The 26,457-nt window shown below is 40.2% G+C and overlaps 1 protein-coding gene across 3 annotated transcripts in view; it reads right to left on the bottom strand.

The window, feature by feature from the left end:
- pdgfc (platelet derived growth factor c) overlaps positions 1–26,457 on the bottom strand; it is a 42,852-nt gene that overhangs the window by 7,581 nt on the left and 8,814 nt on the right. For 2 of the 3 annotated variants that reach the window (XM_019887472.1, XM_019887473.1), the window contains exons 2-3: positions 10,724–10,916; positions 5,814–5,994 (exon numbers count right to left, since the gene is read on the bottom strand). In XM_019887472.1, the coding sequence (XP_019743031.1) occupies positions 5,814–5,994; positions 10,724–10,916 (374 nt within the window). Of the gene's footprint in view, positions 1–5,813; positions 5,995–10,723; positions 10,917–23,083; positions 23,192–26,457 lie in introns of all 3 variants that reach the window. The other variant, XM_019887471.1, reaches the window with a different exon arrangement.

Raw genomic sequence — 26,457 nt, 5'->3', positions numbered from 1 at the left:
ACGGCGATGAAAACAAAATTACGAAGTAGACTGGACATAAACCACACACTTGAGGTGTCATTGTCTCCTATTACCCCGAGATGGGACCGTCTGGTTGCAGAAAATCAAGCTCGGTGCTGTGGTGAGTCGTCATTTTCATGCACTTTGAATTTGCGTTGTATCGTATTTTGAAGGCATTAAACATTACCATAGCGATCGGAGTGTTGCGGCCAGATTAGACGCTCCTTGTGTTTATTATTATATTTCGAAAACACCACAGTTTTCATGCAGCTCATACCATATTATTTTGTTGTATTATTTCCACCACACCTTAAATGCCGGTCCCTGAAAATATTGTCTGACATAAACCGGTCCGTGGGGCAAAAAAGGTTGGGGGCCCCTGTTTTAAAGGAAACGTTTTTGAGACGTTTTTGTGGGTCTACTCATAGTAAACATGCCCACCACATTTTATGCTCCTAAGTGAAACTGGCTGCGGGGGCTTCAGTTTCAAATTCAACTTGAAGTGCACATTTTAAGGCAAGTCATCAAACTTCTTTGCCACTCGCTGCCATGCCAATTCAAACAAAAATGACACAAGAGAACTTTTTTGTGCATATACTCTTGGTAAAAAATGCTTCCCAAATTTCATGCTGCTAATTGAAACTGACACAGGGAGCTAAATTATTAATCTCAATTTTGAAGAGTTTTATCGTATGTCATCAAACTTCACTGCCATCTCTATACTTTTCAAACCAAAATGGCAGACTTCCTGTGTCACTTAAGGTACAGCTTCTTGAGACTTTTTTACATGTCTACGCATGGTAAACATCACTCCGTCCGTCCATTTTCTGATCCGCTTTATCCTCACAAGGGTCGTGGGGCGTGCTGGAGCCTATCCCAGCCGTCTTCGGGCAGTAAGCGGGGGACACCCTCAACCGGTTGCCAGCCAATTGCAGGGCACACTGAGACGAACAACGATCACACTCACACCCAGGGACAATTTAGAGTGTTCAATCAGTATGCTATGCATGTTTTTGGAATGTGGGAGGACCCGGAGAAAACCCACGCAGGCACGGGGAAAACATGAAAACTCCACACAGGAAGGCCAGAGCCTGGAATCGAACCCCGCACCTCTACACTGTGAGCAGAGAACCAGCCGACCACCGTGCCAACCCTCATTATAAACATGACGACCAAATTTCATTTCACATTTTTACACTAAATTTTGATTAGAGTTGAGCCTTTTATGGGGCATCATCATATTTCGTTGCCACCTTCCACCTCACTGGTTCAAACCAAAATGCAGACTTCCTGTGTTGTTTCTGGCATGGGTTCTTGAGATGCTTTTGTGCATCTGCTCATGGTAAATATACCTACCAAATTTCATGTTGCTATGAAAAAATGGCTCCTGGGACTGAATTTTCAAACTGCACTTTTTAGTATTTCACATTTTATGATATATCATCAAATTTTGCTGTCATATTCCGCCACACGTTTCAAACCAAATAGGCAGACTTGCTGTGTCTTTTAAGGCATGGCTTCTTGAGACTTTTTTTATGGGTCTACTCATGGTAAACATACCTGCAAAACTTCATGTTGCTGATTAAAATTCACTGCCACGCCATGCTTTTCAAACCAAAATGGCAGTCTTGCTGTGTCTTTTAGGGCATTTCTTTTTGAGACATTTATTTGTTGTGGGTCTGTACATGATTGACATGCCCACCAAATGCCACAAGAAAAGTAAAACTTGAGCGGAGGCTTAATTTTCAAACTCAATTTCAAAATTCATATTTAATTGGACAAGGTCTTTAGGATGAGTTCCCTGGAAATAACTAAAACAAGGTTAAAATGGCTTCTTGAGAGTTTTGTTTATTCGTCTACTCATGACAGCAAGTTTTGCCCTCATACAGTGGCGCATATTTTCTGCTGGCTAAAATGATGACAACTCGTCCAGAAAGGGCCTATTAAAACACACGTGGACAACTCTTCGCCATTCTCAAGCTCTAGCTAACCACTTTTCTGCGATCCGCTTCGCTTCCATTAAACCACAAAGTCTATTGTGCATGAAATCATGTGGCTGTGTTTTTTTTTTCCCAGCCCCATTCACGGTCTGCAATTAAGGTTGGCGTAAAAACAGCCTCGGCTGTTTTATCAACTCTTGCCTGAACATCAGTGGAAACGGCTGACATGGATGTGAGTTGTGCGAAGTAATGAAGTACAAATTGTATACACTGACACCTAGCCTTACAAATTATGAGAATTCAGTTTTCTTTATACATTCCAACCTTCTAAAAGAAATATCAAATTTTTAAATGTTTTTTTAAACTTAACTTTGAAGTAAATCTCCACATTTGTGGAACCCATATGTGCAAATTTACATAGTTACAGATTTTATACCATATTACGTGGCCAGGTGGTCCAGTGGTTAGCGTGTTGACCTCACAGTGCAGAGGTACCGGGTTCAATTCCAGCTCTGGCCTCCCTGTGTGGAGTTTACATGTTCTCCCAGGGCTTGCATGGGTTTTCTCCAGGTACTGTGTTTTCCTCCCTCCCACGTTCCAAAAACATGCATGGCGGGCTGATTAAACACTCAAAATTGTCCCTAGGTGTGAGTGTGAGCACGGATGGTTGTTCATTTGTGTGTGCCCTGCGACTGGCTGGCAACCGGTTCACAGGGTCCCCTGCCTACTGCCCAAGACTAATGTAGTGCTTTGCTGCCATCTTGTTGCCAAGAAACTATGTAGAGGTGACTTGCGTAACTTCATTTAGATAAATGTAGTGCTCTGCTACAATGTTGTGGCATGTTGATGCCAGGAAACTATGTTGAAATGAATTGAGAAGTGTCATTTAAACCAAAGTCGTGCTCTGCTACCATCTCATAGCATGTTGCTAAGGAAGTACATTAAAGTGAATCAAAGTGCTGCATTTAGATAAATGGAGTGTTCTGCTGCTATCTTGTAGCATACTGATGCTAGGGAACTATGTTCACATTAATATTAGTAACTTCATTTCGACAAAATCTCTGATCTTCGGCATCTTGATGCCAAGGACCTGTATGGGAATGAATTAAGAAGCTTCAAAAGTACGGGAAGTACTTTTTTTTTCTTTACTTAAGTAAAAGTTGAATTTGTTGAATTATTTAATCCTTTTCTGTACTCCTATCCTTATGTGGATAAAGTGAGTACATTTTCCATCTCTGCATTTTAGAGGCTGTACTTTTTCACTTTGACCAGATTATTATTTTGCAAATAGTATCTGAAGTAAAGAGCGCGAATACTCTTGCTGCCTCTGCATTTCAGGCTGTACTTTCTTTTTCTAACTTAAGTAAATGAGTTGAATGAGTACGTTTACAAGAGTATTATTTTACACAAGTATCATAGTCTGAGTACTTTTGTGCTGGTTTCAAGTGTCTCCTCCTCGTCATTCTTCTTGGTGTTTTAACAAGCCGCCTGCCAAAAATGGCATCCTGTCAATGACAGAGCGGCTCTTGATGAGCCCCTGTGTGGCTTCCTGTGGGTTCCGGTAGCTGGGAACAGAGCGCCGCTGTTCCTCTGCTCGAGGTTCAAAGAGAAGACAGGAGGGGTAACATTTTCACAAGGTTTTCACAGTGGAAGTTGGGTACGTTTGCTTGGTGGGGGTGCTCTGATGCATGCTCAACATCGCTGGTGGTGGCGGCTGACAACTGCCACTTATACACACACACACAATAGAAATAAACAATTACTAGAAATGATAACGGTGCAACTAAAACACAGAAGAAAAAAAACAAAACAAAAACCCACAAAATTTGTCCGGACTTCACAAATAAAAACCTTGACTTGAAACATAATTTCTCCCAGTTTTCCTGAATGTAACACACACATCCAATCACATCCCACAAGAAAAAGGAAGACTACAAATAATTTGCAGGATAAAGAAAATGTCCACGCCACAATCCGCACACCACAATTGGTCAGAACAATTGAGCATCATTTTTCCCAGTTTTATTGAATGCCACACGCAAGCCGCATACATCGGTGACTACTCTTAGAGCCTTTTGATGCTCTTGTTTTTTGCTCTTATTATAAAATGGGTGATGTCCACTTTTCCCAGTTTTAATGAACACAGCACGTGCGCTGCACACAGTAGTTCTTGCTTTTACTGTTTCTTTTCACCCTCTTTACTATTGTACTGACAAAATGAGATGTCCCCTCTTCACAGTTTTCGTGAACACAGCACATTGTCCAATCAAATCGTTGTGGAGTTCTCAAATCCCTTTCCCAATGTTCTTGAATGCGACATATGAGCTGCACATACCGTTTTTATTAGATCCTTTTTATAGTCTTTTCACCCCTGATTATAAATGACAGATAAACCATTGTGACATTGTCCCATGTCGCTTTAGGACTTGAAGAAAGGTTAACGGAAAGGTCGCGCAAGACTATCAACCTTGCAATATTAAAGTGTAAAAAGAAACGGTCACTGTATATATAGTGTATATCACAGAGCTAAATATAGAGCGATATTATCCTCCAAGTAAGATCTGCTATATTACTTGCAGCAGGCTCAAAACGATGGACAATTTAAAAAGTATTCCAGTCTCTCTTAATTCCTCCTTTCATTTCAGGGGTCCCAATGGAAGCCACGCAGGGGTCGAGAACCCTTGACGAGGAACTTTATTCCCTTCATAAGGTCTGCACTTTCATAAGGAACAATAACGTTTCGATCATCTAGATGGAGAATTGGAAATGGTGCAGGTGGAAGGCATTCATGGGAGAGCTTGGTGGAAAAGTTCATTTCTTGGTCATTTATACAATGAGAAGCAAACAGAAATAAGAAATAAAATAACACGTTATTTTAACAAATGAAATAAAATAACACATTATTTTGTCAAAAAAAATAAAGGAAACAATTAATCCAGATTTTAAAAAAAACTAGAATACAACTATGTGAAAATGAAATGAAAATATTTCAAATACAGAAAACATTTAAAAAACTGCAGCAAATAAATAGATAAAATACAACATGAGTAAAAACAAACAAGAAACAAATAAAACTATTATACTCAAAAATATAACAATATAACAATCTAAAATTAGAATTTGAGTGCAACAGAATATTGAAATGCTAACAAAATGCAAAGAATAATTTGCAAATAAAACAAAAAAATGTGATTAAGAAATAGAGCAATATCAAAGCGATGATAAATACATAAAATATAACTAATAAAATTGACAACATGTAAATAGAAGTACAAATGTAAAATAAATCAAATGGAAATTCTAATATAAAAAAAGATAAAATTGAAAATTAAGTGCAGCTAAAAAAATTAAAAAAAAAATTTAGAAAAGAAAAATAAATAAATGTAAATTACAATGAAGTGAATATAATGCAAATATACGAAATGCAAACAAAATAAAAATACAAATAAAAACGGACAGAATACCACTAATACAAATATGTACTATGTAATAATGAAATCAAAATTACCTAGAGATCTAAATAAATAGAACTGATTGAAATGAATTTTCAGTAATCCTGTTTTTCAGAAGATTTAAATCCTACCCCGGTAATGGTGACATGCTGGTTTTATCTGCATGATTAAACTAATGAGTTGTCCCATTCCTGTGCAACTTCCGTGAACAAAATAAACACGTGGTCCTTTTTAATTTGTCATTCAGATGGATGGAAACAGAATTGGAACAATATAATTGCCAATTTTGTGAACATATTAGGCTGTTGTTGTTTCCACCTCAGCTCACTCATGAAGTGAAATAAAAGCACAAGACAGTTTTCGAACGCTGTGATCTCAAATGACAATTGACATGTTTCTGCTGCCGTGACGTGATTCTTACCGCTGGCTGGAGAGCGTAGCGGATGAGGAAGCCCGGCTCGGACGGGAAGTACTCATCCGAGACGAAGCGTACGCGGACCTGATTGCCTTTGGTGAGGTGGGCCGCGGGGGCTGCCTGCAACCCACACCAGCGGCCCAGGATGCTCCCGTCAGTCGGATCCTCCAGCTCAACAAAGTCGTACCTCAAAAACACATCACATTCCATTTTAACCGAAACCGCAGGCATGATAGCTGAATAGATAAAAAATTGTTGTATAATTTACTTTAATCTTACTTTAATCTTACTTTAATTTAGGAAAAAAAAAAAAAAGCATTACAAGATGCTTCCTGCACAGCTGAACAGATGAATAGATTGCCAGCCAATGTACAGTATGGCCACTATATCTGGATGGATGGATGGATGGATGGATGGATAAATGGATATTACCTAAATGGATGGATGTGTAGGTAGCTACATGGGCAGATAGCTAGCTAGATAGCTAGCTAGCTCGCTAGGTAGTTAGCTAGATAGCCTCTTTGTTGCCCATTAAAAAACATCACGTGTGTGAACCCACAGGCATCCACAGGTTGCCTCACAACCCGAAGGCCCCACGTTTGATCCCTGCCTCCTCCACGAGGTGACACATCAAAGCATCCTTGTGCAAGGCAATGACCTCCAACCTTTTCTGCCACCGCCATCTGTGCCGGAAACACTCGTCTGCGGAACAATACTCATAAAAACACTCATAAAAGGAATGGAGGTGGAATGGCGATCAATAACAACCTATCCCATAATAAGCAGCAAACAGCGGAGTGGAAGTATTCCAGCACTTTTTGTGGCGACAGATGGCTCATCAATAATGCAGCAAGTGTGGATCATTAAGTGCTGTTGAACAGCAATGGAACAAATAGGCTGACATCATGTAGCATCTCGAAGACATTGTAAGGGCAAAGACGGCTCAATATAATCCATCCATCCAGCCATCCATTACCTCACAAGAGAAAATAACATGTAAAAACACACAAACAGCTGATTACTCATGAAAACCACCACCTTGTGCAATAGAAATAAACAGAAGCGACTACAAACATAGAATGGCGATCTGTTCGTCTAAACCACTCAGTGCATGTCAGAATGTGCAGACGAGAGCACTGTGAGTGGAATGTAAATGTGTGTGTGTGTGTGTGTGTGTGTGTGTGTATGTGTGTGTGTGTGTGTGTGTGTGTGTGTGTATGTGTGTGTGTGTGTGTGTGTGTGTGTGTGTATGTGTGTGTGTGTGTGTGTGTGTGTGTGTGTATGTGTGTGTGTGTGTGTGTGTGTGTGTGTGTATGTGTGTGTGTGTGTGTGTGTGTGTGTGTGTATGTGTGTGTGTGTGTGTGTGTGTGTGTGTGTATGTGTGTGTGTGTGTGTGTGTGTGTGTGTGTATGTGTGTGTGTGTGTGTGTGTGTGTGTGTGTATGTGTGTGTGTGTGTGTGTGTGTGTGTGTGTATGTGTGTGTGTGTGTGTGTGTGTGTGTGTGTATGTGTGTGTGTGTGTGTGTGTGTGTGTGTGTATGTGTGTGTGTGTGTGTGTGTGTGTGTGTGTATGTGTGTGTGTGTGTGTGTGTGTGTGTGTGTATGTGTGTGTGTGTGTGTGTGTGTGTGTGTGTATGTGTGTGTGTGTGTGTGTGTGTGTGTGTGTATGTGTGTGTGTGTGTGTGTGTGTGTGTGTGTATGTGTGTGTGTGTGTGTGTGTGTGTGTGTGTATGTGTGTGTGTGTGTGTGTGTGTGTGTGTGTATGTGTGTGTGTGTGTGTGTGTGTGTGTGTGTATGTGTGTGTGTGTGTGTGTGTGTGTGTGTGTATGTGTGTGTGTGTGTGTGTGTGTGTGTGTGTATGTGTGTGTGTGTGTGTGTGTGTGTGTGTGTATGTGTGTGTGTGTGTGTGTGTGTGTGTGTGTATGTGTGTGTGTGTGTGTGTGTGTGTGTGTGTATGTGTGTGTGTGTGTGTGTGTGTGTGTGTGTATGTGTGTGTGTGTGTGTGTGTGTGTGTGTGTATGTGTGTGTGTGTGTGTGTGTGTGTGTGTGTATGTGTGTGTGTGTGTGTGTGTGTGTGTGTGTATGTGTGTGTGTGTGTGTGTGTGTGTGTGTGTATGTGTGTGTGTGTGTGTGTGTGTGTGTGTGTATGTGTGTGTGTGTGTGTGTGTGTGTGTGTGTGCAGATGATTGGATGCCGCATTCATCGTGCGGCATCCTGGGATGCAATCGAATGCCTCAGGCCCTCAGTTGGACTGGCTTGACCCCAGAAAAAAAAAAAAAAAAATGTCGCTCTTATTCGCCCGACCGCTGCTAGGATATGCTGATTACTTCAAGCTACGTCCACACGTGCACACGGATATTTTCGGGAGATTTTTTATTTTTTTTGTGATGTTTTTTTTTGTGTGATTTTCGTTTTGTTGTGTGTAAAAAAGAAAGGAAAACGATGTTGCATCTTTTATTTGAAATGTCTTGCAAAGGTCTTCTGTTGAAATTTTAAAAAATGTAACCCGAGAAAGTTGTCACTTAAATGACTTGCTTTGTTTTTTTTGTTGTTTTTAGACTTTGTGTATTTGTGTTTTCCTTGTATGCAATTTAAAAATTTTCAATTTCCACTAATGCTGTTCAAAGGGTGCACATTTACTCATTGTGGGGTTAATAACGAGGATCTCAACATAATCATTATCGATGTAGTAACAGAACAATGTTGAAGTATTTAGTAAGGTTTGAGATTCCAGTTCTTTTATGGAATAAAAACTTTCTAAACTGGAAATTTGAAAATAAAGTATCAGCAAAATAAAGCGTTCATATATATTTATAGATACATATTAATTTTATTTAATTTCATTTGTTTGTATATTGCGTGTTGAGTTTCAAATATTTTTCAATGTAGGTTTAAACGTTTTTTTGATGAAAGAACTTTTTCAAAATACATTTAATATATCGTCGGCCACATAGGATAAGTGCCCAAGTCATTTTTCAATATTTTGACAAAACCAGGAATAAAAACCCTCACATTTTAGAACTCCCATTGCTATTTTGACTTTGGCAATTATGCTATGTGTCTGATGATGTACGTTATTTAAGTTATACGAAATACAATAATATTTTATTATACCAGTATCACATTCAGTTGAATCCTGACATGAGCACGCTCTTAAATTGATGTCAGCAAATATGGGCTTTTGGAGGGACGCGGGGGGAGGTGGGGGAAGTCCAATCAAACCATAATTTCTTCCGGCACTGTCTCTTTTGATTAGCTGGTGATTGTCTTGTGTAGGTAAACACAAATAAATATTTGATTGTAGCTGTGCATACAAATTGACCTCATGCGGTCGCCGATTGCACCGGGTGACAATAATCGAGCCTCCAGTACTTGTCCAGGACTCTCCAGACAGAAGTAGCCCGGCATTAACCACCCACAACTCCTTCCTCTTCCTCTTGCCCTTTATCATCCATCGGTCCACCTTGCCCTCATTTGTCTCCTGCATAACGCCCAGTCAGTGGTGATGTACTGTATCTCCGTAAAGACACACACGGCCGTCATCGACCGGCTCCTTCTTTAAATGAAATGGCAAACACGAGCCATAATTGAAAGTGACCCGTACGAGAAAACAAATGTAGTGTGTACGACGTACTGTATGTGTGTGAGTTACTGTGAGCCGCCGTATGTATTGACGCAGTCCGAGTCAAATTCGCTGCTGAGTATAAATTTCAATATTCATGATTGTCCGAAGCAGTATGAAACCCAGAGGCAATTTCACAAATGGACTCACGCCCACTCTAAATCTTGAAAGGCAGACAACCTCACATGATCCAACACTGACCAACTGTTCAAGCGGTGATCTGTCATGCCTACGGTATTCAAATCAAAGTCGTTTGTTTTCAAAAAATTGGTGGAAATGAGTGAACAATGGAGGAAAATAACCAGCTCCTGTATGTACTTACTTGCTAAGGTCATGTATTTTACTCAAGAAAATATTGAGGATGATTCGTTCTTCCAATGTTTGATGAAGACGTTCATGACTTTTGCTGATTTTTTTTCCACCATCATTTGGGGTCTTGCATTATTCAGCAGAAGCCTCACAAGACTTCAGTAAGTCTCATGGTTTAGCAGATTTCACACAATATTTGAGGAAGTCTTTTATGAATTTGCAGGAAGACTGACAAGACTTGGGGAAACGCCATCGAATGGAATTCTCTGCGATACGATGAAGTCTCGCCTGATTTAGCTGATTACTTCCCTGATTCCATGATTCATCATAGGGCTGTAAAGATTTTAAGAAAGTCTCATGAGATTGAATAGAAGAATAGAAGCATGCGATATGGCAGAAATCTCACAAGATTTCATGAGGTCTCATTTCATTTGGCGGTCTCGTGATTTTTTTTTTTGGGAAATCTTTGCTTGATTTAGCTTGTGGTACCAGTGAGTGATTTAGTGGAACTCTTACACCATAGGAAAAAGTCTTATCTGATTTTGCTGAATGTTTTTCAATATTTTAGGAAGTCTGAGTTCGGAGTGTCCTAAGATTTGAGGAAGTCCTGCATAGTTATGTGGAATTCTAGAGAGATTTGAGGACATCTTGAGTGCTTTAGTGGAAGTCTCACAAGATTTAACGAGGTTTTGTGTGATTTTACAGAAATCTCACATGATTTGAGAAGGTCTTGTGTGATTTTCCAGAATTAAAGATCTAAGACCATCTCATGTGATCTCACAGAAATTTCACAGGTTTTGCTAAATTTTTCAGAGCAGTCTTTTAATTGAATGGAGGCCTTATCAGATTTGATTAATGTTTGTGTGATTTAGCAGAACTCTCACGACATTAGAGGAAGGCTCATGTGATTTAGAAAAATTTCTATTAACGTATCAGTCGTTGCGACAATTTAAGGAATTATGACACCCAGAGGGTGTTTTCCTTACTTGCATATTCCGTCCTCGGAGTCTTCCAAGCCAAATCTCTCATCAAAGGTAAACTGAATCCTCATGTTGCTCGCCGCCACCAGTCTCCACACCAACACGATGTTCCTGGGGTAAGTGAGAGGAAAATCCGGGCTATGGATCGTCCCCTCTCCAGACACCATGATCACCTTCTCCTGATGGGACTCCTGCACTCCTAAAAGAGAAAAAAAAACAAGAAATGAAGGGATGCTTTGCGGCTGAAAATGGCGATAAACTGTCAAAGAAATTGAACACTTTAAACCAGGGGTGTCAAAGTCATTGATCGCGCAGGCCACACTTTGGTTACCGTTTCACTTAGAGGGCCGTTATGACTGAAACCATATAAAGAAGTCAAGAATAACTGTTGATTCAACTGTTGTTTAAGTTACTATCATGAGGGATTTGGTAACAAGAAAATGCTTAGAATATCCATCCATCCATTTTCCGTTCTGCTTTATCCTCACAAGGGCGCGGGGCGTGCTGGAGCCTATCCCAGCTGTCTTCGGGCAGTAGGCAGGGGACACCCTGAACCGGTTGCCAGCCAATCACAGGGCACACACAGATGAACAACCATCACACCAAGGGACAATTTTTGAGTGGTCAATCATCCTGCCATGCATGTTTTTGGAATGTGGGAGGACACCGGAGTACCCGGAGAAAACCCACGCACTCACAGGGAGAACATGCAAACTCCACACAGGAAGGCTGGAGCTGGAATAGAAACTAGTACCTCCGCACTGTGAGGTCGACATGCTAACCACTCGACCACCGGGCCGCCCAGTTTAGAATATCTCTCTTATTTATTACAGATGAGAATGAAAAATGTTGGTAGACATTTTAGAAAGGATCATGGAAGTTGACATGTTTGAGCTGCTTTGCCGGGCCACATAAAATGTGTTGGCGGGCCAGATCTGACCCCTGGGCCTTGAGTTTGACACCTGTGGTTTAAACTAAATTAGACAACCAAGGAATTGCATCTAGAGAGGAGAGCGTAGGCAACAAAGCAGATACTTGAGCCAATTACACATATGTGAAATATTTACACCAGGAAGAAGTAACATAAGGAATCTACGAGAGCTTATATCGAGTCTCATATTGTCCGAATAGGTTTTATGAAGTCTTGTGTCAATTCTGGAAAGATTCAAGAAAGTCCCACCTGATTACCGCAAGATTTGAAAAAGTCCTGGATGGTTTTGTTTTTTTTTGTTGTTGTTATTCATACAAGAGTTGTTGAAGTCTTGCACGACTTCATTGAATTCTCACAACTGTTGAGAAAGTCTTGCGTCATTTGGGGGAAATCCCACACGATTAAAAAAAGTCTCATTTGATTTTGTGGAATTCTTGTGAGAATTGTGAAAATTTTATGTGAATTTGCGTTGGGTAATTCTTGCAACATTTGAGGAATTCTTGTGTGATGTACCTGAGGACAGGTCTGGCAAGATTTGAGGAAGTCCTGTGCAATTAAAAGAATTCTCGCAAGATGTTCACAAGTTTCCAATGGATGTGCAGAAGTATTGCATGGTTTGGAAGAAATCTCATGAGATTTGATGAAGTCTCATGTGATTTAGTGGATCTGATTTTTTTTCCATGATTTGTCAGAATTTTGAAGTCCAGTGGAGGTCTCATTTGATTCACCGGGAGACTTTGCTTACATTCAGTTTGCAGGCAAATACTGTATGACCCAAAACTGATTCTTCTTTTTTTTTTTGTCCATGTGTGTGACCTGTAGCAGATTTTTTTTTTCCACAGCCTGAATGGCTCAATTTCCATTGTTTTTAAAGTCGACCTGGGTCACTTTCATATGTGTAGATCGGATATGTATTTGATTTTTCTGCAATGCGACTTCTGTCGGCAAGGTCGCAATTATCTGATTTATATGTCATCAAAAGCCCAATATGCGCTCCACGCAGGTGGGGGAAGAGTTCTTGGGAGGGAGACTTGACAATTGTCTGTGAATCCGCCAAGTTGTTTTGAGGAACAGTGTTGACTTTATATTTGATTTGAATTTAATCCCACCTGAAACATTAAAAATGAAGTGGACATCTGTGGTGAGAATAGTAATTCAGCCACGCAAACGGTTCATTTATTGCATGTTGCAATGACGTGATGTCATCTTTAGTAGACGTCTCTGTGAAATGAGGCGATGAAAAAGCCTCGCCTCATTTCCCCAATATATTTCTACTTTCACCCACACCACTCTTCTGTAGATACGAGATGATGAAAAGGTGAGGCCCCACTCACTGCACCATATTTACTTCCATAAACACTACGATGTAGGTCACGTCATCTCTTCTGCACATGCGAGTGACTTTGGGAGTACATTTGGTTCACACACCAGACAGACTGACGTCACAATTAAAACATAATGTGAACGATTACACAAAAAAATAAATACATTTCGATTTCACCCAAAAATCTGAACTGAACATTAAGAACTACAAACTGAACCTAGATGATTTTATTTTATAAAACCTTCGTATCGGGATTTGAAGACGTGGTGACCTATCAACAGTCCAAAATTGCTAAATTTTGGACAGAACCCGGTACAAAGGATTTATTTCAACACGAAATACATAACATTATGATATTGATCGGTTTGTGTATAAATCACTGTTTAATGTACTTATTTTACTCTGTGAACCCAAGCAGCACAAAACAGTCTTTTTGCGAGTGAGAAACGACAGTGTCAAACTTGTAATGACTGCGGCATTTCCTTTGGGTATAAACAACACAAAAGGCGCTAAGGTCACTTGAAACACCTCAATCAGTGCACCCTATAAGATGACTGCTTATATTATATTCCTCCAAACAAACAAATACATCCTGCTGATGGAATTTGTTGTTTGTGTATGCCCCCATGGTGCATGCTTTTCCAGATACATTTATAAATGAGAAACAAGTGGCTGTGATTCATTCTTAGCTTGCTGGCTTTAGAAAATAACAAGAAAACAAAAGCATTATGCCACGTGAATAACAAACACCAGAAGATCTTAATAGGCCAACTCAGGTCAGGACCCAGATTCACACGTGCAGCAAGTGGGTGTTTGCGAGGCAGGCACGGAGTGGGAAACATATTGGTTAACATGTTAATAATGGGGATACCAACCAGCAATGGTTGATACATGTCTGAAATAACATTTGTCCAAATTACTAAAATCTAAAAAATCAAAAAATATTAGAATGTGCTATTGGTTAACATGTTAATAATGGGGATACCAACCAGCAGTGGTTGATACATGTCTGAAATAACATATTTGTCCAAATTACTAAAATCTAAAAAATCTAAAAATATTAGAATGTGCTACTTTTAATATTTGATGATTTTAATTTCAGACTCTGATCATGTTAAAGAGTTCTCACAATACTGCCAGCGTTTGCATTTTTCAATCATAATTTCTACGAGCAAATCACAATGTCCTAGCACTGTCGGGCTACTCATGTGGTCCTCATGGGCCACCTGGTGCCTGCGGAGACCATGTTGGTGACCCAATGCATTCTTTAGCAAATTATGACACACGATGTCAGAAAGTCCTTTCAGTTCAAATCAATCATGAATATACTTTGGATATAACAGAATTGTATTTTTTATGACACTTGTTTTTCAGTTTTAACTTAGAACTCCTGATGTACAAAGAAAAATCAAGTCGTAGCATCTTTTACAGTGCAGCTATCATTCAACCTCATTCAATACTTCAAATAGGAAAAAAAGTATGTAAACTTGAATGGAAAAAAAAGGAAAAAAACTACATTGCATTGATTGCCTCTGATGCTTTCATGTGGGCTTGGTAGCCAGCCAAGTGGGACGCCATTGAATCACACTGCACCAACAAAAACAAAAAAAAAGGGCTTTTGCATGAAAAGACTCTTTCATAAAGACACCAAACTAACATTTGGCACAGCAATACCTCCTGCAGGGCAAACACGCATGCATGGGAACACTGCATAATCCCTCCTTTTCTTGCACTGAATCCAATTAAAGCGCAATCGTATCTATTGAGCACACACTTGTCCCGGCACGCCATACTCTGCTGAAGTCTTATCATCATTCTTGTAGCAAGTGGCAGCGAAAGGGACCATGTTTAATTAACTGTTCCAGGCTCGGGAGGTCACAAATTGAGGGGTTTGTCTTGGCCTCCAGCAGTCGTGTTTTTAATTACTCTCCGCTTTTTCCCCACCGCCAGAAGTGACGTTATCGCGGTGGGAGAAAATGCGATTCGCCAGACATGTGATCATCTGTTAAATGTTGACTGAAACATGTTGGTTTTAACATAACAAACGGCGTAGCAAATAATACATTCACTTTAATTGTTACATATTGTAGAAAAATGTATTTTTAATTGCTTGTATACAAATAGTGGCTCTCTCAAGTGCATCACGTGTGAAATTAGACAGTGGAGTCTATTTGCCTACTTCGAAAAATGTGTCTGTGAGCAAGCCCTTCTGCACCTGTTGATGGAACAAGCAGGGCTAATTTACATTATAACCGCCCGAACACCAAGTTTCTTTGCTTGTGACATTATCAGTTAGGCTGGGCGAAGGTCCAGAGCCACTTTCAAGCGATGGCCGGCCAACCCTGTCTGAAACAAATATCATGGTGTTGATATTGGATGCACCAATTAGCATTAGCTAACAGTGTTAGCTTGCGAACAATGCTGCAATTAACGAGTGATTGAACCCAAAAGATTTCTAATTGCCTATAAATGCCACAAGGTGGCAGAAAAGCACAAACTTGGTCGACTCATTTCATCATAATTCATCAAAAATGCATCATATGTTTCCTTGAAAGTAACACCATTTTTTATTCCCAATGGTACACCATACAAGATGAAGTAAAAGTCGACTTTTCTTGACATTTTCATCAACAGAGGGTCTTTTCACTGAAGCACCTCGTCATGGGCATGTACCATGTGACTTGCAAATGACCTCACCTCTGGGGTCTTCTTAAGATCAGAGGCGCAGCCGTTCCTCCCGGGGGGTGAATTACCTCAAACATGACTTTTCTTTGACCTACTTACCCACCCACCCCTCGCAGTGAGGAAAGTGGAGGCGGCTATTAAGGCAGGAAGTCAATGCGGATGAATAGGTTGGCGTACAGTGCGGCCATTGTGCTTTGTTCGCACCTTCCATTCACGCTGTTGAACATTAACCTTTCCACTGGAGCGCCCATATATGCATGCAAAGGGGGAAGTTCTAGGGACCCCCGCCCACCGTAACATGGACATGAATGAACTCGGTGGGTAGGTTGCTAACAGCGCTGTCATTGAAAATAGTAAATTTCCTCAAATAGATGCCATCCCTTCCAGTAGAAGCTGGGCGGTTATCCACTAAACACAAATGAAAGACTACCTTTTCCCCATCAACAAAAATGGGTACTAATTATCTTAGTTCAGCCTTTTTCAACCCAGGTGCTAACCAAAACAGCAGTATGCTTTGAAGCACAATTTAAGTCCAGAGTCTACACCCTGATTTTGCCTTTTTAAAAGTTTTTTTTTAACTCCAGTGTCACTTGACACAAATAATAAATGACTTTCAATCAAAGGCACCCTCTCTCTTATAACTAACTGTATTATACTAGAAATAGTCGCCGTGGGTCAGGTACAGAAGTAAAATTATTGTATATTTTTCACGGCACAAAAGAGTACAAAAATTCAGGGTCCAAAAGTTGAAATCTGAGGGTAACAATCGACTAGGAAAGACAAAATTCCTCACTAGTACTGAACGGAGTCCCTCAAGAGAATGAAGTCTATGGAGTTTTCTTTCAACCTTGTGTCAAGAAGAAGCCAAACAATAAAAATCAGGGAAGGAATTTAGAATTCAGAGGTTGACAATCCCAGAGAAAGGACAATATACCCCTCAATTCTCCACTGAGAAACTAGTACTGAAAAGAGTTCCTCAAGGAGGTGTTTAATGTACGTTTTCTATATAAGGTAAAAAAGCTCCTTGATTCTTGTTGCAAGAAAAAAACTAATAGTGATAGGAGTTGAAAGTACAAAAGTTTTGACGTTCCCCAGAGAAGAAACAGCGTACCCCAAAATTTGTTCAACAGCACCGAGCGGAGTTCCTCAAGGAAGTGTTTGAGGTGCATGAAGGTTTCTATAAAAAGTTAAAAATGATTTCATTGAGGATACCTGCTTCTTAGTGAGTAAATTTTAGAGTGCAAGGCCATTTTGTGGGAGCCACACCAACTAACGAGAACGTAAAACAACAAAGGATGAATTCACTTTTTTTTCACGATTATTTCAAAATTTAATGCCAACATCTGTTACCTGTTAGGATTCCCGCAGGTGCGGTGAATTCCCAGGCCCTGCTTAGCTACTATTTATGGCTTTAAAGCTGAAAGTCCGTTGCCCATACATACCAACATCTGTTACCTGTTAGGATTCCCGCAGGTGCAGTGAATTCCCAGGCCTATTTATGGCTTTAAAGCTGAAAGTCCGTTGCCCGTACATGGCTGCAAACACACGGTGGGAATCTTTGGTAGCACCAAGTATTAATAATTTAGGCATGTGCGGCCCAGTTGTGCAGTGAGTTCATCTGCCAGGCATGTTACAGGGACGCTGTCGGAATCTAACCAAGTACTGGAAAAATATGATATTGACATCAATAAAAATACTGAGTAAAATGTAAACTAACTAAGAATTCAAATTTGAGTCAGCTTGAGCACCCAGTGACAGACTGGCAAAATGACTGGAATTCTATTGCTGGAGTGATCACCTGTTGGCAGGCCACTAAGGCTTAATGAAAAAAAAAACCTCAACAGAAATGGAAATGTGAACGCAAATTTTCGCCGACACTAGTGTTCATTGATCAACTTTAAATTTTTAAGGATGGTCTATCATAACAGAATGCACAAAGTCTCAAGGGCCGATTCCTTGAATTAAACAGCAATTTAGACATTTTGTTTGAAAATGTACGTTTTAGCAGATTCTAATGCCAAATGAGTCCAAATTTGAATCTGATGGGTTTCATGTAAGATGAAATCAGAATCAGATTTATTGGCCAAGTATGCAAGAAACACACAAGGAATTTACTTCCCAGTTCCAAACCGTTCAGAGGAACATTAACAAGACAGCAATAACCAACATGGGGGAAACAGAATGAGAAGCCTGGCGGGTCACTGTTGGTAGGCATGTCCATCATGAGTAGACACACAAACAAAGTTTTAAAAAAGCATTTGAGAAAAGACACAGGAAGGTGGACATTTTGTTCTGGAGCAGCCACTTCAGGAGCAGTTTGGCCATTTGTGATAATTCAAAACTTTAGCCTGGAATGCAATTTTTACTGAGCACCCTGAAATTTTTGTCGGCGTGTCTATCATGTTAGACCCACCAAAAAAAAAAAAAAAACATGCCAAGGCATGCCTGAAAAGACACAAAGTCTCCCCCTTTGGTTTGAAGCAGGCAATTCTAATTAAAAAAAATACTTTCCCCGAACGCTATTTCTCACTTAGCAACATAAAATTTGGCCAGCGTGTCGAAAATGATTAGACCCACAAAAAGTCTCAAAACTCATACCCAAAAAGTCACAGGAAGTCAGCCACTTCAGTTATAACACACTCTTTATGGATCATTGTCTATTTGACACCACTTTTTGCACAAACACACAGTTATAGGCTTTTTAAGCTTTTCTGTAGTGAGCAGTTACATCGTTGGACTTGTTGGAAGATATTAATTTTATTTAAAGCTGTAATGAACACACATGCAATAAATCCTTGCATAAGTGCCACAGCTGCACAATGTTAATGGCAACGACTGCACACACACATGCGCGCATGTGCGCGCGCCCACACACACACACACACACACACACACAGCAATATACATTTTCTCCCACCCCCACCGGGCTCCGACCAGTCCCTGGGGGCCTGAAATTCACGACTGCAGACTTTCTCCCTCCTTCTGCTGCTCAGGTTGCAAGAGCACCGCACACCCAAGAGCACCCCCAAGTGATTTGCGCGAGGCTCTCATTAGTGCCAACACTTGTTGTGTGGCATCCGGCCACGGGAAGATTGAGTGTCAGCTGGAATTCTGTGTGTGACTGGATGAAGACATGGAACCACCTTCTGACTTCTGTCTGAAGATTTCACTCAGTATAAAAGCCATTTTACCCTAAACCAATGGTTCCTAACCTGGGTTCGATCGAAACCTGGGGGTTCGGTGAATCGGTCTCAGGGTTTCGACGGCGCCTCTGCCATACAATTAAATAAAAAAAACTACTTATGTATTGAAATTTCATGAACTTTTGTCTGTTTTTCATAAAATCGTTTTTTAATGTCTTGAATATGTAAAAAAAATCATATTCTTTATTTTTCACTAATGAAGGGTTTGGTGAATGTGCATGTGAACTGGTTGGGTTCAGTGCCTCTAACAAGGTTAAGCCCTAAACGTATTCCTTACAATCATCGGTCTCTTCATTAGGTACACTTTCACACTAAACTTAGATTCAAAACTCAATTTATAGCACGATAAGTTCCAATATGAGTCTCAAGGAAAGAAAAAGCTTTTACTGAGATAACACCCAGTTTGGATTGAGAATGTCAGAGAGGTACTCATTTGATAATTTGTTGATTGCAGTGGTTGTTGCAAGCTTATTTAGTCACTTTGTTGTTGTAGTTGGATGAGGTTTGATTGTTTTCAGATCCCACAGAGAGAAATCAAATTTAGGCATTGTAAATAATAATAATAATAATAATCGAAAGAAGGGCGTCTCCGTGGTCCAGTGGTTAGCGTGTCAATCTCACAGTGCAGAGGTCGTGGGTTCTATCCCGGCCCCGGCCTTCCTGTGTGGAGTTTGCATGTTCTCCCCGGGCCTGCGTGGGTTTATTCTGGGTACTCCGGTTTCCTCCCGCATTCCAAAGACATGCATGGCAAGCTGATTGAACACTCTAAATTGTCCCTAGGGGTGAGTGTGAGCACGGATGGTTTTACGTCTCTGTGTGCCCTGTGATTGGCTGGCAACTGGTTCAGAGTGTCCCCCGCCTACTGCCCGAAGAAGGCTGGGATAGGCTCCACTCCCCCGCAACACTTGTGAGGATAAAGTGGATCGGAAAATGGATGGATGCACTCCGGCCTTGCTGTGTGGAGTTTGCATGTTCTACCCATGCCTGCGTAGGTTTTCTCAAGGTACTCTGGTTTCCTCCCACATTCCAAAAACATGTATGGCAGGTTAATGGAACACTCTAATTTGTAAAGTGTGATTGTGAGGGTGAATGGTTGTTTGTCGATATGTGCCCTATGATTGGCTGGCAAACAGTTCAGGGAGGCCCCCGCCTATTGCCCAAAGACAGCTGGGGTAGGCTCTGGCACGCCTCACGACACTTGTGAGGATAAGCGGATTCGAAAATGGATGGGTGGATGAAAAGATGAACAAAAAGAAGAAAAAAAGCAGAAAAAGAACTAACCCGTTTAAGATGCTCAGTCAAGAAATACAAAGGAAATAAACAAACAGAATAAGCAACCCAAAAATAATTTAAAAAATCATAACTGAGATGAATGAGTAATAAAAGAAAAGAAAAAGAAAATACCAAAGCAACTCAAATTAAATGAAATAATTAATACATAACAAAATAAAAAGCAGCTAAAATGAAAAGCAGCTGATTACACATTGCAAAATAAATTTAAAATAAAATGAAAACAAAACAAAAGGAGAACACAAATTACAACTAAATAAATAAAAACTAGTAGGATCAAAACAAAACAAAAAAAACCTCACAAAAAAATTCAAATACATGAAAAATAAATTATAATAAGAACTCAACCAAAAACATACATGAAAGTAAATAAGAAAATAAGTACATAAAAAATAAAATGGTGAAAGAATGTCATGGCTCACAATATTCAAAGGGGATATAACAAAGTATAAAAATGTAACATAAAAAAATCTTTCATTCAGCCATGTAATCCTAATAGGAAATTTCCAAGTGACGGTAAAGCCTTGGAGACGTCTCCATGGAGACCACATCGCCCCTTTAGCTAGACACAGCTGCCAATCGGGCTGCTTTGAAGTCGCATCTGTAAGCGGTGGCACGACAGGAGAAATTTTTAGCCATTGGATTTGTGGCTTGGCCGGTCTGGAAGTGGCCGCAACCAGAGGCAGCCATTAGAACGCGGAACAGGGAAGAAGGCCAAGTTGTGCTGAGAGGATGATTGCAGGCCGCTTCGCACAAGCACAGAAACATGCAACAACTCCTACAAAGCCATTGTGCACGCAGAAGGATTTTTCAAAAAGGTAGTTTATCTGTCGGGATGTTCAATACCTTTTTTTTTTTCAAACCGATACCGGTAGGAGTATTAACTCTTTGCGTACCCACTGTACAGCACAAGTACTGTTACCTCTGGTATTTTATATGTATTAAATTTGATTTAATACAGTGATGACAAATTGTGAACTAAGAAGAGCCTCTGGGCTCGCATTATGAACATCACGTGACCAAACCCAGAAAACAGGTGAGGCTTTACTGTACATTTGCAATTGGTGCCCGTGGACACTTTGATATTAATTTCAGTTGACAACATGGGGTGGTCTTAAAGGTGTCAAATGTAACATTTTAGACCTGTTGCTGCCCCTACACAAAAAAAAAAAAGCAACAAAAAAAAAAGCCCTCAGTTGTCCAGATACGTTCTATTTTCGGCCAATGCTCGAAAGAAAGTCAAAAAGCTTCAGTAAAGGGCGGGTGCTAGTTATGTGGTTAATACGCTATCATACTATTATTATTTTGTTTTGCTTGTTTGATAATTAAGGCCATTATATTTTCTTAATATGGCACTATTTTGTTAAAATTATTGCATTTATTATCAATTCTTATTGAAGAAATATCAGAATCAGAATCGCCTTTATTGTCATTGTATTGTCATTGTATAGAATACAACGAACGAACGTATCGCCTTTATTGTCATTGTATAGAATACAACGAACGAACAAAATATTTATTATTAACGAGCAAAAATGTGACTAAAACTAGACTAAAATTACTACACATATACATATAAGACTAAAATGTGAAGTATGTTCAGCAAAAAGACTAAAACTAAAATGGCTACCAAAAACAACACTGTGCAGAACCCAGCTAAAACAAGACATTGCTGCAACTGTGTCTCTTCACGCAACGACACAACACTGTGTAATCTGATAATTCAACATCTGGTGTGATGTGTAAAATATTTGTCCAACAACAACTGCTTGCAACGCAATAGGATGGCAGGAGTGAGTGACTATTACAAGAAGGATCAAATTGTATTTTTTTTCCATTTCCTGTACATTTACTGCCAATAGTTTTGTCCATCGTGTAAGTGAAATTTCACATTCTTGTGATGCTTTTAAAAGTGCTACCTAACAGGTTAGCGAGTGAGCATGGAGAAGGTGTGGAGCCCTCGTTGTCTTCATCGTTCTACTCTTCTTCCTCCTCAACTTTCTCCTTGCAGCTGCCCCGAATGGGAACGTTTGGCGGGAGCTGTGCCAGCTAACGAGAGAGCGTTGACGAGGTTTGTCAAAGTCCATCTTTCACTTTGTGCTCCTTTCAGCCAAAGCACACACCTGTTGACAGCAACTTTTTTAGCTTCTATTCACATTCTTTTTGGATTTCAACATGGTTGGAGGCGTCACGTCTTGCTGCTGATGGATTTTGTCAGGAGGATGCTTGACGTGTTCCCACTCGTGCTCACTGTAGCCACCGCCAACATTTATTGTACGTTTGTACGGTGCTTAGGAAATGTAAGTAATAAAGACTGCCTACTCTTTTAATTTCAGTCACTCTGTAGAAATAGCACATTAAAGATCACAATGCGCCAGGTGAACTGCCTTAATAGTGCTTTATTTGTGCATGAAGAACAAGATCACCAACCCCAAGAAAGCACTCACATCATGAAGTGCTTTAAATGCAAACTTTTTCCATTGAATAGAACTCTGAAAAAGAAGCCCACCAAATGGTACTTTGTACCTGATAAACTCAATGTACAGTGCTTGATAAATGTTGGCTATTACAGCTCCTGTGGTTCACCAACCATACAGCATCATGAAGTGCTTTAATGCGGACGCTTTCCGTTTAATTTGTCTCAGAAAAAAATCGTCATTGAAGAATCCATTACATGACTAGTTTTCGGATGAGAAAGCTGAATGGACATTCCTTAACAAATGCATTTGACCACCATCACTCAGAGAGCATAGGAATTGAAAAGTGCTTTAAAGTGGACAGTTTCAATTTTAGTAAGTTTCGAAAAAGCAGCACACTGAAAGTCAATTTGGATCTTGCAAGCTGATAGTAAAGAGCTTAACAAGAATGCTAGACCACCACCACCACTACCACAAGAGCATCCACCATCAGAAGCTCTTGAGAAAAAGGCTCACCTGTTTCCTGGATTAGGTCACGTGACGTTCGCAATGCTAGCCCGAGGGCAGTTGTGACGTCAATTTCAGTCAACGGCAGAGGACGGTATGTGCCAAAACGGTGGCCCCCTGAATATGGATGAAAATGGATCGATTAAGATCACCATTGATGTGCTGATATTCTCTGTTTCGTGGTGGTCTAATGCACGTTAAAGGGGAAATAAATGTAAAAAAAAAAAAAAATACTATTGCATTTGTGAAATAAAAATTACGTATATTAAGCCTGTCAAACTGAATACACAGTGCAAAACAACGGTATTAGACTCCCTGTCCTCAAGAGACCATCCGGCATTATGAAGCGCTTTAATGCACATTCTTTCGAGTTCGGTGAACCTGCGGCGTTTCATGAGTGGTTAAGCCCTCCCGAGTGAAATAGAGGGCCAAAGCAATAGACTGTGATTAACCTCACTTGTGCACTAAAGGCTCCTGTGGGATTTGAATCGATTTGACTCGACAAGCTTTATTTATAAATTAATATAAACGTTCTCGTACTTCACGCTCAGGATCATTTGCGTCTAATGTAGATTACATTATTACCTTTATCATAATGTGCCCACTTATAATTATTAGCCTTTCGGTATTTTAGTAGATTACTGCAGGAGCCATTGGAAGGTTCATGGCTTTTAAAATTAAGTGTTCTTTGTCAAAGTAATGTGCTAAGCTTGCGAGTTCCAGGCAGTCATGCTGTGTTAGTATTTTGGTTTATGAGCAAAAAGAAAAAAAAAACATACTCGACCTGCCCCTAGCTGAGCTCATTTGCATACTTATGAAAGGGTACTTGTTTTGTGACACGTTTAGTAGTGATCAATCACTTCCCGGGCGGAGATGCAGCAAAGATGGTACTGAAACTAATTGAGCTTCAGTTTCATATATTCTACATATTCATCATTATATTGTAGTCTTATCACTCTGGCAACATTAATGATTGGTCAACCTAAGTGCCAGATTGCCTCGTTCACACATGATTTATACTTCACAGCTGGTGTATTACTTCCACTCAAAAGCATGTCTGATATCTTACCATCACATAATTTCAACCATCAAATCACTTTTGAACTTGTTCGTATGTGTGACGCATGACTGACTTGGTCGAATGTGACACACCTTGATCAGATTTCCTGTACATCGTCGAGAAATACACTCGAGTGGTGTGGTGTGAAGAAAATGTTCCAGCAAGTAAATTTCAATATTTGGTAATGTGGGAAATTGGCAAAAAATACTTCAGTTGAGAAAGAGAATCACTAAAAAGGAACACCAATGGAGTATATACGGTGAGAGTCCTCTGTCTTCACTTCCTCATGCTAAGGAGACACTATTTTATGCGGGAGGAAACTGCAGGCCAGCTGCAGCAAAATTGGGAGAGAATGAGTCAACGCATCTGTTGCAAACACAGTGAAGAATGAGGGTCTTCAGAATGAGAAGACTTATTGTTTGTCCAAGACTGTCTTCTGCAGCAAAGTGGAGACTATGGAGACTCAAGGCTCAGTGACAGAATTAGTTCAGGTTAGCAAGGAATGACACATGCTAAAAAATAACAGTTGGTAAAAATGAGGTCTCCCATATTTACTTCTCCACAGTAAAGAGACACATTTTTATCCAAACGAGAGACTGTGGGCTGCCTCAGTAAATTAGACACTGTGTAGTCTATGCATCTGCTGTAATTACCGTGGAGGAGGAGATGTGATTCGAGAAGAGATTGTCGGTTCGTCAAGTGGAGACACTGGAGTCCTGTCTGGCTGTTAAGATAACTAACATAGAGTATGATCACACAAACTAAATCAACGCACTTTTTGGGGGACCCACTAAAGCTTCATCAAATCACCTCTGTCTGCCCTTTTTCAAACAGTTTCCAGGACCTCTTTCCCACACGGATTTGTCAAACAAGCTCTTTAGTACAAAACCATCTGCTACATTTGGGGGATCTCGCTTTCACACAAAACTGAAGTGAGATTTGATTAAAAGCAGGCTGCCGCACATCCGGATGAGACTACACACACATACACCAGCTAACAGTTAATGTGGGTCGTTGTAATGTATACTCCCACCCATGGGGTTGCGGGGTTGGAGGGTTCCCAAGTCGTGAAGCATATCCATCCCTCCGTGAAAACAACTTGGGGAAAGCCTTACATTCTTTAAATAGCCAATATGATCGGGTTACTGGGGCATGTATCGCCAATCGCCATGTGTCGGCTGACATCATCCACTACTGGGACAGGTGTATTGTTTATCTACGTACGTTCTTGTCATCTATCAAGTGAGGCTTGGCGATGATTTATGTTATGTTTTTATAACAATATTTTACGTTCAAAACAGAATTTGTTGACAAAGCTTTAAGTGAATGGGCAAGTGCTACACTGGAAACTCATTATTTCTCCAAAGTGAGTCTTTATTCCAACACGTCTCGGTTGTATTGTGCTTGAAATGTGAAGATCCTTATCACATCTGCCCCGAGGTGTCAAATGTATGCAGCTGCTCACGCATGGCCATGCAAGCTAAAATTAGCCAGCATAATGGCGGTGCTCCCGTAAGCATGAAATGTTGCATTGCCTTAATGTAGCCGCATGCATTAAGGAACTTTCGCACAACGGAGCTGAGGAATCTTCTTGCAGCTTCACAATTGTCTGTTTGTCATCATGAGAAAGCTCTTTGGTTTTCTTGTAGGTTAACAGGTCTAAATCGTAAAACAGATTGAATGTAAATCCAGAAATTAAATGAAGTGTATTCCAAAACATGAATAAAAACACAACAGGAAAAAATGAATCAGTTAAAGAAAAAAAACAACAAATTAGAAAACATGTATAATACAGAAAAATGAGGAATTAAAATGTATATGTGTGTGTGTGTGTGTGTGTGTGTGTGTGTGTGTGTGTGTGTGTGTGTGTGTGTGTTTTGAGAGAGACAGAGAGAGAGAGAGACAGAGGGACAAAAACATATTTGTTTTTATTCAATCCTGTCAGGGTCATCAATTCATAACTGTTAAATTGACAACTATGAATCAACATTGTGGGTCATTACGGTCGGAATATTAAGATTTAGTTTTTGGAAGAATACAAAGACCAAAATGTTCTTTGCAATTGCAGCTTCATGGCTACACTTTTTCATAGACTCACGAGAGAATCTTTGTGATGGGAATTGCATGAATTCAAGGATGTTCCCTTGGCATTCCCTTGGCGTTTCAATAGCTGGACTGCAGCTATCTGTTTCGTCTCGTTCATGCCTCGGGGCAACAGAGGACACAACTGCGGGATTCTTCAGGTTTCCCACCGAGGCGACGAGATGCCCTCCAGAGATGCCGGCCAAGGTCAACTCCCGGACGAGGAAGTGAGGGCAGAATT

Source organism: Hippocampus comes, unplaced genomic scaffold, assembly GCF_001891065.2.
Source record: "Hippocampus comes isolate QL1 unplaced genomic scaffold, H_comes_QL1_v1.1 scaffold202, whole genome shotgun sequence".
Lineage (NCBI taxonomy): Eukaryota > Metazoa > Chordata > Actinopteri > Syngnathiformes > Syngnathidae > Hippocampus > Hippocampus comes.
The sequence above is the reverse complement of the archived record's forward strand: the minus strand, read 5'-3'. Positions and strand labels throughout refer to the sequence as shown.